This window comes from Cetorhinus maximus, chromosome 17 (genome assembly GCF_964194155.1).
Source record: "Cetorhinus maximus chromosome 17, sCetMax3.hap1.1, whole genome shotgun sequence".
NCBI classification, from domain to species: domain Eukaryota; kingdom Metazoa; phylum Chordata; class Chondrichthyes; order Lamniformes; family Cetorhinidae; genus Cetorhinus; species Cetorhinus maximus.
The window spans coordinates 25449008-25461226 of NC_135895.1; the positions used below are offsets into that span (position 1 = coordinate 25449008).

Consider the following 12219-nt stretch of genomic DNA (forward strand, 5'->3'; position numbering starts at 1 on the left):
CTGAATTTGGCCCAAGATACCTCTTTACATCCTCTTAATCAATCCTTGTTATTTCAAAACCTTGATTCCTCTTCTCTTTTTAAGTTGGTGTTTTCAAACTGAGATCAGACTTTTGGGGTTCCATAAGGACACCTGGAGATCTGCAAGTTTCATAATGTGAGATCTGGATTTCTGAAAGGTCAATATTCCATGCATAAGACTGTCTATCTGGAGGAGGTACAGTCTAAGTGTGAAATATGACTGCTCATTTAGCAACAAGACTCACAAGTGTTTTTCTTGTCTCTGATCAGTTGGGCAGTTTTTTTGATAGCATTGATGATGTGCATCATTTCTTAAAATGTGCATGGGACAATATGCAAGGTAAGGAACATAGATGTTTGCAGGCAGGAGAAGTTTCCACCTGTTTAAAATAACAAAAGACTGTACAATGAACATTCTCATTCAGTACGGATTAACCTGCAGTTATAGCAGGGGCCTGTGTTTGTGTGTATTTTATGCTTCATGACCTATCATCAATGTAATAATACTCACAAACCTCAGCCAGCCATTGACAATGAAAGACTCTGAACATGCTGATGAGCTGCAGGATTTTTTAAAGTCGCAAGTTGAGCGTTTCCATTTTTTCAAAGACAAACAACAAATCATCACTACTGGTCTGGAGAAAGTCTCCTGATTTTTCTTTGTGATCATGAACACAATGTTTCTCTTGCCAGTCCTAATGAAACACATCTAGTGTAGTAAAAACACTCTATTACGAATGTACATACAAATTAGGAACAGGAGTAAGCCATTCAGCCCCTCGAGTCTGCTCCACCAATTGATAAGATCGTGGCTGATCTGATTATGGCCTCTTCTTTCCTGTCTACCACTAAACCCTTTGGCTCCTTTGTCAGTCAAGAACCTATCTAACTTTGCCTTTAACATTCAATGACTCTGCCTCCAATGTTCTCTGGGGAAGAAAATTCCACAGACTAACAACCCTCTGAGAGAAAAAAAAGTTTCTCCTGATCTCCATCTTAAATGGGAGGCCCCTTATTTTTAAACTGTGCCCCTAAATCTAGTCTCTCCCACAAGGGGAATCATCCTTTCAGCATCCACCTTGTCGAGTTCCCTCAGGGCCTTGTATGTTTCAATAAGATCACCGTAACTTTTGGATTTGTAATATTTTATTGTAGAACTAGAGATCTGTGAGGGGGTGTCAGTATTTGCAGAGTTTCCCTGGACAAGAAAGTTTTCAAGCCATTGCTACAAATCTATTATTAGATGTTTTGGACACTATGCAGACAGCAATTAAAGTATATCCTGTGCTTATTTGAACCAAACACCAAGGTTAAAAGAAGAACTGAGTGAAAATGTTTATTTTCTAGACAAAAATGTAAGTTACGATTCAATATAATGTTTCTATTCACAGCAAATAAACTGTAAAGACCAATCTAACTGCCACCAACAGGGCCATAATCGCATCCTAACTACCCTGTTTTCTGTCTTTTAATATGTAGGATTCGCCTGTCTGAAGGGTTCCGCTTTGCTGCCACTGGAGATGGCATTGTCACCATGGTGATTGAGTTACCTATGAAGGTAGGAGCAAGATGTTGCTTAGAATGCACTTGATGAAAGTTCATCTGCCCAGGTATCTGGGCATTATTATTGAAAATGATAATCATACACTGTAAAGGAAATAAGACTCCTAATTAGCATGCAAATCTGCCTGTCTTGATCATCACTAGCTCTCCTTCCTTAATTAACCAGACTGAGTGTATCAGGTAAGCCTATAAGTATTTGAGAAGACAGTGCTGGAGAGTAATGATAGGAAATTATTTTCTAAATCAATTATCCATGTCATGTGCACTGCATATTGAAACTGTTAATTCTACCTATTTGGGATTGGCAGATGTACAGTCGGAACTGTTTATTAATACAATTTGTTTGGATGCAGGGCAATTCTAGATGTGATGATGATGATGATGAACTCCACACATGCCTAGTACAGTACATTATCTTTCCACCTCACTCCACATCTACCAAAGACAGGTAAGATTCTGATATATTAAACTACTGTTTGTGGGTTTTCTGGAATCTGTATGTTAGCCCTTTTATGGCAGATTGTACAATAGTGACATTGAATAACCATTGCTTTTTTAGGATGTCTTTTTAATCTAAATAGAGTTTGCATGAGTAATCCTAACTGTAGTTTTTAATTCTAGATTTCTGAAAATGCTACTCAAGATGAGGTGTAGGAGATACACCGGAGAATATGGGAATGAATTTTACTTTATAGATTTATAAAGATTATTCATTCACTGATTACCTCTGGCCAGCTGTTATGTAGCTTGCCTTTATTAAAAAATATCATTACAGGGAATTCAAGCAAGCTAGCTAGTCTGCAACCCCACCAAATATGCACGGCTGCTCAACGGTTTTGGCAGGTCGCTTCTCTGATGACCAAATAGGTGAAGCATGAAGCCATATAGACCTGAAGGTTACAGTTTAATTCGCAGCCTTTGCTGCATTAGCTGTTCCTGCTGTCGCAATAATTGAGTTGCTACAATTATCCTCAGCATCTTTGGCTAGGGAGACGGAAAATCATTATCATCCGTTAACCCTTTCCAGAAAGCATGCCCAAAGATCGGGCGAGAAGAGGATCAGGCTTAGCTGTGATGGCTCCACACTTGAATAGCCTCCCAACTCTTAATGTTTACGCTCACACAAAGAATTATCATTTTGATTAAATATATTGGGTCTGCTGGTGCCTGTGGACTGGAGTGCAACAAAAGTTTTTACCTTTAGAAGAGGGGAAAAGCCCATTGGCAAGCACATTGTGGCTGCTTGAGATCAAAGTTTCTACCGATCGTTCCTGCCTCCCATTTCAACAGGAAAGTAACAACTGGACCTTCCCACCCTTCCAGCCCCCCAAACAAGGCTTGACCTACACACAGACACACACACACACAGACACACACACACACACACACACACACACACAGACACACACAGACACACACACACACACAGACACAGACACACAGACACACACAGACACAGACACACACACACACAGACACACACACACACACACACACACACACACACACCCCAAAACCCTTCCTGTCAGTCATGGCCTCTCTCTTGCCCCCAACACATGTGGTAACGTCTCCCCACCCCCCACAAGTCCCAACCTCTCCCGCCATCCTTCCTTCATGATTGCTGCTCTCTTTCCCCACCCTACAAGCCTTGATCTCTTGCTCCCTCTCTCCCAATTGCTGCTCTCTTCTCATTGGATTTGGGGATTAAGTTTCGTGTGTTACCTTAATGATCTATACATGCATGGTACAGACAAGAGATGAATGAACCTTCTGTCTAAAGAGCAAAAAATGGACTGGTGGCCAATACAACTTGACCACTCTTACTTGGAAGTGGTTGCATTTTTTAGTTGTTTTTTTGGTTTTTTTTTAGATGTTGAATGCTGTTTGTACTTTTTGAGTTCAATCACTTGCATATGTTATAGAGATCTGCTGATCTGTTTGCAATTCTCTCATAGTTTTTCCACAGATGACGATAATGACACCGAGGTTGAGGCAATTGAACTTGACACAGAGTTAAATTTGGTGACTGAATGCTGGGTGGAGCCTCAGAGTGGTCATGTGGTCACCTCTGCTGACGGCCAAAAGTACTTGAATGGATTGTCCTATTTAGACATCCCAAAAGCAGTAAGTCACATGGGAAATTATTTCAACTCAGCTAAGAGGACTTCTGCATATAGGGAGTGTGAAGATTGCAAAGTAAAAATCAGCTTCCAAACAAGCACGCAACATGTAAAACCAATTATTTGTGTGGGGTACAGAGATGCATGTGTTGTATACAGATCAAACACAAATGTAATGCTGGACAAATGACTCCAAACTCCTTTGTCAGCAGTTTGAATTTTCTAATCACCAGTATCAGTTTGGAGCAGTATCTGTTCCAGTATCTTGTTCAGGGCATAAACAAGCTGATTTTACAGTGTACTCACTATCTGAGCGCAATGAGTTGATACCTTGTGCCTGGAGTTTACTGTGTACGTGTGCGGAAATGAATGCTGACGCACACAAGCAAGCCAGGTAGTCTCTGGTAAGTGGCACGTACTGTCAGTTGCCTGTCGATAATCCAACAGTAAAGAGAAACTGAACAATCTACAAATAACGCACAAAAGGACCTGACGTTCTGAAGTTTGATGCACACTGTTCTTCTATTAAAGAAGTTACAGAAAGGCCTGACCATTTCAAATTGATGTTTTAATTTTCCTGTTGAATGCAGGCCAGATACAGTACAATGTATTTTTTAAGAGCTGCCAGCCTCTTCCCCATAGTCATGTCCTCCTTTGGGATTGCTGAACAAATCTTTCTTAAGACTGCCAGGATTCTAAACCTTATAGCCGGGCTACTTTATCATTGACCCCTGAATCTTCTGTAGACGTAATGCATTAATTTCTCTCTGAAGCAGCTTTTTGTTTCATTTTGATGATAGTCTGCAGGGGTTTATGGTATGAAGTATTCTCATGGATGTAACTTCTTTTCCTTCTAGATTTACCCACAGGACCATGCATGTGTATCTTCCATGTTGACCTTCGAACATCTAAGTCAACTTTGTCAGAATAAGGAATACATCCTGCCAATATGGGGGTCAAGGAGCTCAGAAGGTATGGACTCAAAAGGACATGAAAGCTAGGAATAGAAATTTAGAACCTAAGAAAAATATAGAAGTTTGTACACTGCTGAAGTGTCTTTGTCAAATAATGAAAAGAACAAATGTGCTGTGTAAACCCAAGTCCACCTGCAAAAAGTAGGAACATCACACAATGTGAGGTCCGGGGCCCCGGAGAGGTGAGGCCTGCTGTGAGGCCTAGGGCCCAAGGCAGTAGAGGTTAGCCGTGAGGTCCACGGCCCCGGAAAGGAAGAGGCTGGCTGTGAGGTCTGCAGTCCTGGGAAAGAGAGGTTGGTTGCGAGGTCTGGGGCCCCAGGGATGAGAGGCAGGGAGTGCGCTGGTGCGGAGTTGGGCCCCACGTCGTGGGCGGGGGTGACAGAGTGCGTGAGTGTGTGTGTGTGTGTGTGTGGGAGTGAGAGTCAGGGGAGTGAGTTTGTGTGAGAGTGTGTGGGTGTGTGGGGAGGGATGCGGAGGGGGTACTAAGAAAGTGTGTGGCAGCGAGTGTGTGTGTGTGTGGCAGCGAGTGTGTGTGTGTGTGTGTGGGAGCGAGTGTGTGTGTGTGTGTGTGTGGGGAGGGAATTCGGAGGGGGTACTAAGAAAGTGTGTGGCAGCGAGTGTGTGTGTGTGTGTGGGAGCGAGTGTGTGTGTGTGTGGGAGCGAGTGTGTGTGTGTGTGGGAGCGAGTGTGTGTGTGTGTGGGAGCGAGTGTGTGTGTGTGTGGGAGCGAGTGTGTGTGTGTGTGGGAGCGAGTGTGTGTGTGTGTGGGAGCGAGTGTGTGTGTGTGTGGGAGCGAGTGTGTGTGTGTGTGGGAGCGAGTGTGTGTGTGTGTGGGAGCGAGTGTGTGTATGTGTGGGAGCGAGTGTGTGTATGTGTGGGAGCGAGTGTGTGTATGTGTGGGAGCGAGTGTGTGTATGTGTGGGAGCGAGTGTGTGTATGTGTGGGAGCGAGTGTGTGTATGTGTGGGAGCGAGTGTGTGTATGTGTGGGAGCGAGTGTGTGTATGTGTGGGAGCGAGTGTGTGTATGTGTGGGAGCGAGTGTGTGTATGTGTGGGAGCGAGTGTGTGTATGTGTGGGAGCGAGTGTGTGTATGTGTGGGAGCGAGTGTGTGTATGTGTGGGAGCGAGTGTGTGTGTGTGGGGGAGCGAGTGTGTGTGTGTGGGGGAGCGAGTGTGTGTGTGTGGGGGAGCGAGTGTGTGTGTGTGGGGGAGCGAGTGTGTGTGTGTGGGGGAGCGAGTGTGTGTGTGTGAGGGAGCGAGTGTGTGTGTGTGAGGGAGCGAGTGTGTGTGTGTGAGGGAGCGAGTGTGTGTGTGTGGGGGAGCGAGTTTGTGTGTGTGGGGGAGCGAGTGTGTGTGTGTGGGGGAGCGAGTGTGTGTGTGTGGGGGAGCGAGTGTGTGTGTGTGGGGGAGCGAGTGTGTGTGTGTGGGGGAGCGAGTGTGTGTGTGTGAGGGAGCGAGTGTGTGTGTGTGAGGGAGCGAGTGTGTGTGTGTGAGGGAGCGAGTGTGTGTGTGTGAGGGAGCGAGTGTGTGTGTGTGAGGGAGCGAGTGTGTGTGTGTGAGGGAGCGAGTGTGTGTGTGTGAGGGAGCGAGTGTGTGTGTGTGAGGGAGCGAGTGTGTGTGTGTGAGGGAGCGAGTGTGTGTGTGTGAGGGAGCGAGTGTGTGTGTGTGAGGGAGCGAGTGTGTGTGTGTGAGGGAGCGAGTGTGTGTGTGTGTGTGAGGGAGCGAGTGTGTGTGTGTGGGGGAGCGAGTGTGTGTGTGAGGGAGCGAGTGTGTGTGTATGTGTGTGGGAGCGAGTGTGTGTGTGTGTGTGTGTGTGTGGGGGAGCGAGTGTGTGTGTGGGAGCGAGTGTGTGTGTGTGTGGGAGCGAGTGTGTGTGCGTGTGGGAGCGAGTGTGTGTGCGTGTGGGAGCGAGTGTGTGTGCGTGTGGGAGCGGGGGTGTGTGTGCGTGTGGGAGCGAGTGTGTGTGTGTGGGGGAGCGAGTGTGTGTGTGTGGGGGAGCGAGTGTGTGTGTGTGGGGGAGCGAGTGTGTGTGTGTGGGGGAGCGAGTGTGTGTGTGTGAGGGAGCGAGTGTGTGTGTGTGAGGGAGCGAGTGTGTGTGTGTGAGGGAGCGAGTGTGTGTGTGTGAGGGAGCGAGTGTGTGTGTGTGAGGGAGCGAGTGTGTGTGTGTGAGGGAGCGAGTGTGTGTGTGTGAGGGAGCGAGTGTGTGTGTGTGAGGGAGCGAGTGTGTGTGTGTGAGGGAGCGAGTGTGTGTGTGTGTGTGAGGGAGCGAGTGTGTGTGTGTGGGGGAGCGAGTGTGTGTGTGTGAGGGAGCGAGTGTGTGTGTATGTGTGTGGGAGCGAGTGTGTGTGTGTGTGTGTGTGTGGGGGAGCGAGTGTGTGTGTGGGAGCGAGTGTGTGTGTGTGTGGGAGCGAGTGTGTGTGCGTGTGGGAGCGAGTGTGTGTGCGTGTGGGAGCGAGTGTGTGTGCGTGTGGGAGCGGGGGTGTGTGTGCGTGTGGGAGCGGGTGTGTGTGTATGGGAGCGAGTGTGTGTGTGGGAGCGAGTGTGTGTGTGTGTGTGTGGGAGCGAGTGTGTGTGTGTGTGGGAGCGAGTGTGTGTGTGTGTGGGAGCGAGTGTGTGTGTGTGTGGGAGCGGGGGTGTGTGCGTGTGGGAGCGGGGGTGTGTGTGTGTGTGGGAGTGGGTGTGTGTGTGTGGGGGAGCGAGTGTGTGTGTGTGGGGGAGCGAGTGTGTGTGTGTAGGGGAGCGAGTGTGTGTGTGGGAGCGAGTGTGTGTGTGTGGGAGCGAGTGTGTGTGTGTGGGGGAGCGAGTGTGTGTGTGTGGGGGAGCGAGTGTGTGTGTGTGGGGGAGCGAGTGTGTGTGTGTGAGGGAGCGAGTGTGTGTGTGTGAGGGAGCGAGTGTGTGTGTGTGAGGGAGCGAGTGTGTGTGTGTGGGGGAGCGAGTGTGTGTGTGTGGGGGAGCGAGTGTGTGTGTGTGAGGGAGCGAGTGTGTGTGTGTGAGGGAGCGAGTGTGTGTGTGTGAGGGAGCGAGTGTGTGTGTGTGAGGGAGCGAGTGTGTGTGTGTGAGGGAGCGAGTGTGTGTGTGTGTGAGGGAGCGAGTGTGTGTGTGTGTGAGGGAGCGAGTGTGTGTGTGTGGGAGGGAGCGAGTGTGTGTGTGTGTGTGTGTGTGGGGGAGCGAGTGTGTGTGTGTGTGTGTGGGAGCGAGTGTGTGTGTGTGGGAGCGAGTGTGTGTGTGTGTGGGAGCGAGTGTGCGTGTGTGTGGGAGCGAGTGTGCGTGTGTGTGGGAGCGAGTGTGTGTGCGTGTGGGAGCGAGTGTGTGTGCGTGTGGGAGCGGGGGTGTGTGTGCGTGTGGGAGCGGGTGTGTGTGTATGGGAGCGAGTGTGTGGGGGAGCGAGTGTGTGTGTGTGTGTGGGAGCGAGTGTGTGTGTGTGTGTGTAGGAGCGAGTGTGTGTGTGTGTGGGAGCGAGTGTGTGTGTGTGTGGGAGCGAGTGTGTGTGTGTGGGGGAGCGAGTGTGTGGGAGCGAGTGTGTGTGTGTGGGGGAGCGAGTGTGTGTGTGTGTGTGTGTGGTGGAGCGAGTGTGTGTGTGGGGGAGCGAGTGTGTGTGTGTGTGGGAGCGGGTGTGTGTGTGTGGGGGAGCGAGTGTGTGGGAGCGAGTGTGTGTGTCTGGGGGAGCGAGTGTGTGTGTGTGTGTGGTGGAGCGAGTGTGTGTGTGGGGGAGCGAGTGTGTGTGTGTGTGGGAGCGGGTGTGTGTGTGTGGGAGCGGGTGTGTGTGTGTGGGAGCGGGTGTGGGTGTGTGTGTGGGAGCGGGTGTGGGTGTGTGTGTGGGAGTGGGTGTGTGTGTGGGAGCGGGTGTGTGTGTGTGTGGGAGCGGGTGTGTGTGTGTGTGGGAGCGGGTGTGTGTGTGTGGGAGCGGGTGTGGGTGTGTGTGTGTGTGGGAGCGGGTGTGGGTGTGTGTGTGTGGGAGCGAGTGTGTGTGGGTGTGGGTGTGTGGGAGTGTGTGTGTGTGGGTGGGAGCGAGTGTGTGTGTGTGTGTGGGATCAGGTGTGTGTGTGTGGGGGGGAGCGGGTGTGTGTGTGTGGGGGGGAGCGGGTGTGTGTGTGTGGGGGGGAGCGGGTGTGTGTGTGTCGGGGGGAGCGGATGTGTGTGTGTGTGTGTGTGTGGGAGCGAGTATGTGTGGGTGGGAGCGAGTGTGTGTGTGGGAGCGGGTGTGTGTGTGTGTGTGGGAGCGGGTGTGTGTGTGTGGGAGCGGGTGTGTGTGGGTGTGTGTGGGATCAGGTGTGTGTGTGTGGGGGGGAGCGGGTGTGTGTGTGGGGGGGAGCGGGTGTGTGTGTGTGTCGGGGGGAGCGGGTGTGTGTGTGTGTCGGGGGGAGCGGGTGTCTGTGTGTGTCGGGGGGAGCGGGTGTGTGTCTGTGTGTCGGGTGGAGCGGGTGTGTGTGTTTGTCGGGGGGAGCGGGTGTGTGTGTGTGTGTCGGGGGGAGCGGGTGTGTGTGTGTGTGTGGGGGGGAGCGGGTGTGTGTGTATGTCAAGGGGAGCAGGTGTGTGTGCGGGGGAGCGGGTGTGTGTGTGTGTGCGGGGGAGCGGGTGTGTGTGCGGGGGAGCGGGTGTGTGTGCGGGGGAGCGGGTGTGTGTGTGTGTGCGGGGGAGCGGGTGTGTGCGGGGGAGCGGGCGTGTGTGTGTGTGCGGGGGAGCGGGCGTGTGTGAGAGTGAGTGAGAGCGGGCGTGTGTGCGTGTGTGAGAGTGAGTGAGAGCGGGCGTGTGTGTATGTCAAGGGGAGCAGGTGTGTGTGTGTGTGCGGGGGAGCGGGTGTGTGTGTGTGTGTGTGTGTGTGTGTGCGGGGGAGCGGGTGTGTGTGAGAGTGAGTGAGAGCGGGCGTGTGTGCGTGTGTGAGAGTGAGTGAGAGCGGGCGTGTGTGCGTGTGTGAGAGTGAGTGACTGTGTATGCGTGAGAGATCCATTTGTATCCTGGAAACGGGCCTGCTCCTTCAGAAGTGAGCCGATTCTGACAGCGGCCCCTGCTCGGGAGGTGTCACCTGGTATTTCGATGCACTTGGCTACTGGAAATTTTCAAGGGGCAGCCACCTTTGAAGTAGGATGTGGCGTACAGGAGTGCACTATCATTGCACCATCATTGAGGGAGAGAGAGAAGCACATTCTGCTGGTAAATCCTTCACCCTAGCACTGAGGCACATTCCTCCAGAAAGTGCAGTGTATTCTGCTTTTTGATTAATATCCTTTCTTCCTTTGTGTTATCACAAGCAGGAGTGAATCAGGCAATGGCTTCTATTATAGTAGTCGATGTGGCTCTCTCATTGCAAGTTTTTTTGTTAAAGTGGCCCTTGCTTGAAAAATAGTGAAGATCACTGCACTAAAGTGTTGATCCCCTGTACTACAGGCCTACCTTTGCATGTAGTTACTACTGTCATTGATATTATTCCAGAATGATGTTCTACTGCTGTGTGGTGCTTGCTTTTTTAAAATTCTTGAGTTGGGCATCACTGGCTAGGCCAGCATTTATTGCCAATCCCTAATTGCCCTTGAGAAAGGCTATGATTACTGGGATCTGATTTGAGACTGCTCAGATATGTTTCTTGTAAGACCCTCGCAGCCAGCAGTCAGAAGTGGCAAGTGCCGACAATTTGAGCCTAGCTTTTACTTCAAGTACTCTGTGGCTGTAAATCGTCTTTTAATTCATTGAATTGTCTTGTTTCCATCTCATTTTTTTTCTGAATAAATATTTAGGTTAAATAATGCTGTGTTTGTTTATAGGATTCATTTCAATTATTTTCACTTTTACCTTTTCAAAGTAAGTTATTCGCAAAAATTCAGCCTAACTTCCCTTCTTGCTGCTAACTTCTTTGTTTCAATGCTGGGTCCCTCCTTTATTTGAATATTTCACCAGAGTTTTACTGAATAAGCTTTGAAGCTGTTTACTCTGTGTTCTTTCATACTGTGTACACCGGTATAAGGTAGTCCCCTCCATTACACTTCAAATATTTTCAGTCTCTGTCTGTCTCCTTTTATCAGAAATCAAAGTGTTAACTGAAGTTGGCTGTCATAAGAGAAAATTGCCATTTAACTATCTACTGGAGTGAAGGAGTAGAGGCTGAGTTAGCAGGAATTGGTATTGTGCTGCTATTGGGTACATGACCTCAGAAAGAAATTGTTCCATTAGAAAATAAGCCAGCCAAGTGGGAACTTAGAGAGGAAAAAAAAGTAACATAAGACTGAGTCCTTCCACCTACTTTTAGCTCCAAACTGGCATTTCTAGGCCTGAAGAGTCGTCATATGGGCTCGAAATGTTAACTCTGTTTCTCTCTTCACAGATGCTGTCTGACCTGCTGAGTTTTTCCAGCATTTTCTTTTTTTATTTCATACAGTTCTAGCCATTTGTGCAGATATGTCGATGTTTCGAAACGGTACTGAACTGGATGTTAATGTTGGTAACAGTAAATGGCCATCTCTTGTGTTAATTTATTTCCCTTTTATCTCCAGTTCCTCTTCTGAAATGGGCTATGTTTTGCTTGGATTGAACAGTGTGAGTTTAGACTGGGAGCCACTGGATGACAATCTGGAGTGAGAGTCAAATGTTTTGCACTCCTTAGCTTTGCAATTTGTCTCAAAACAAAGATCAAAGTCTACCAAGCAGTGGTTTTCAAATCACTTCTCTATGGCTGTGAGGCATGGAAAACCTACTGGCCTCACATAAAGCAATTAGATCCATTCCATGTTCGCTGCGTAAGATCTATATGCAACATCAAGTGGCAGGAACAAAATCCCTGACACTGAAGTTCTTATAAAGTGCCGCATACCTGGTATCAAGAATATGCTCGTTAGACCTCAGATTTGGTGGGTCGGTCGTGTGGTTTGCATGGAGGATTCCCCCAAATCAAAGGCAGTATTCTACAGCCAGTTGAGCATGGGAACCTGCACCATAGGACATTCTAAACTCAGATACAAAGACATTCTGAAAGCCAACCTCAGCATGTAAGTTGGACCCTACAATGTAGGAAAAAACAACCCTGGGCAGATCTAAATGGAGAAGCCTCTGTCATCAAGCAATCTCAAGATTTGAGAAGAGGATCAAGTCCCTGTTGCATGCCACAAGGCCAGTGCCTTCACCAACCCCTCCAACAGTGACTTCATATGTAATATTTGCAATTGGATCTGCAAATCAAGAGTTGGAGTAACATCACATGGGGGACAACATCAACCTAGATGGTGAATAATTGGTCTCCTTGCTGAACACTCATCCCTCACAGTAATGGGAGAATCTATCAGCCCTGGAGTATTGTCAGCAATGCCCCAACTCTTACGCTGACTGAGATCTGCTGAGGCAGGACAGAACTCTTGGCCTGTATGACTTTGCGCAACTTTAAGCACTGCCTTATGTATTAGTCCATTGGATGAGCACCATTATGTGTACTGTCTGTGGGGTCTGTCTGATACTGCAAACCAATACAGTCTCGGCTCTCTTTTCAGTATTTTAACAAAATGATCGTTGTATAATTGCTTCTTGGCTTCTCCAACTTTCTATTATTGTCTCAATCTCTA

At 49.0% G+C, this 12219-nt stretch overlaps 1 protein-coding gene across 1 annotated transcript in view; it reads left to right on the forward strand.

The window, feature by feature from the left end:
* The window catches only part of szt2 (SZT2 subunit of KICSTOR complex), a 221123-nt gene that overhangs the window by 24375 nt on the left and 184529 nt on the right, over positions 1-12219 (forward strand). The window contains exons 17-20 of the mRNA XM_078560851.1: positions 1500-1578; positions 1937-2031; positions 3539-3707; positions 4561-4675. Of these exons, the coding sequence (XP_078416977.1) occupies positions 1500-1578; positions 1937-2031; positions 3539-3707; positions 4561-4675 (458 nt within the window). The remainder of the gene's footprint in view (positions 1-1499; positions 1579-1936; positions 2032-3538; positions 3708-4560; positions 4676-12219) is intronic.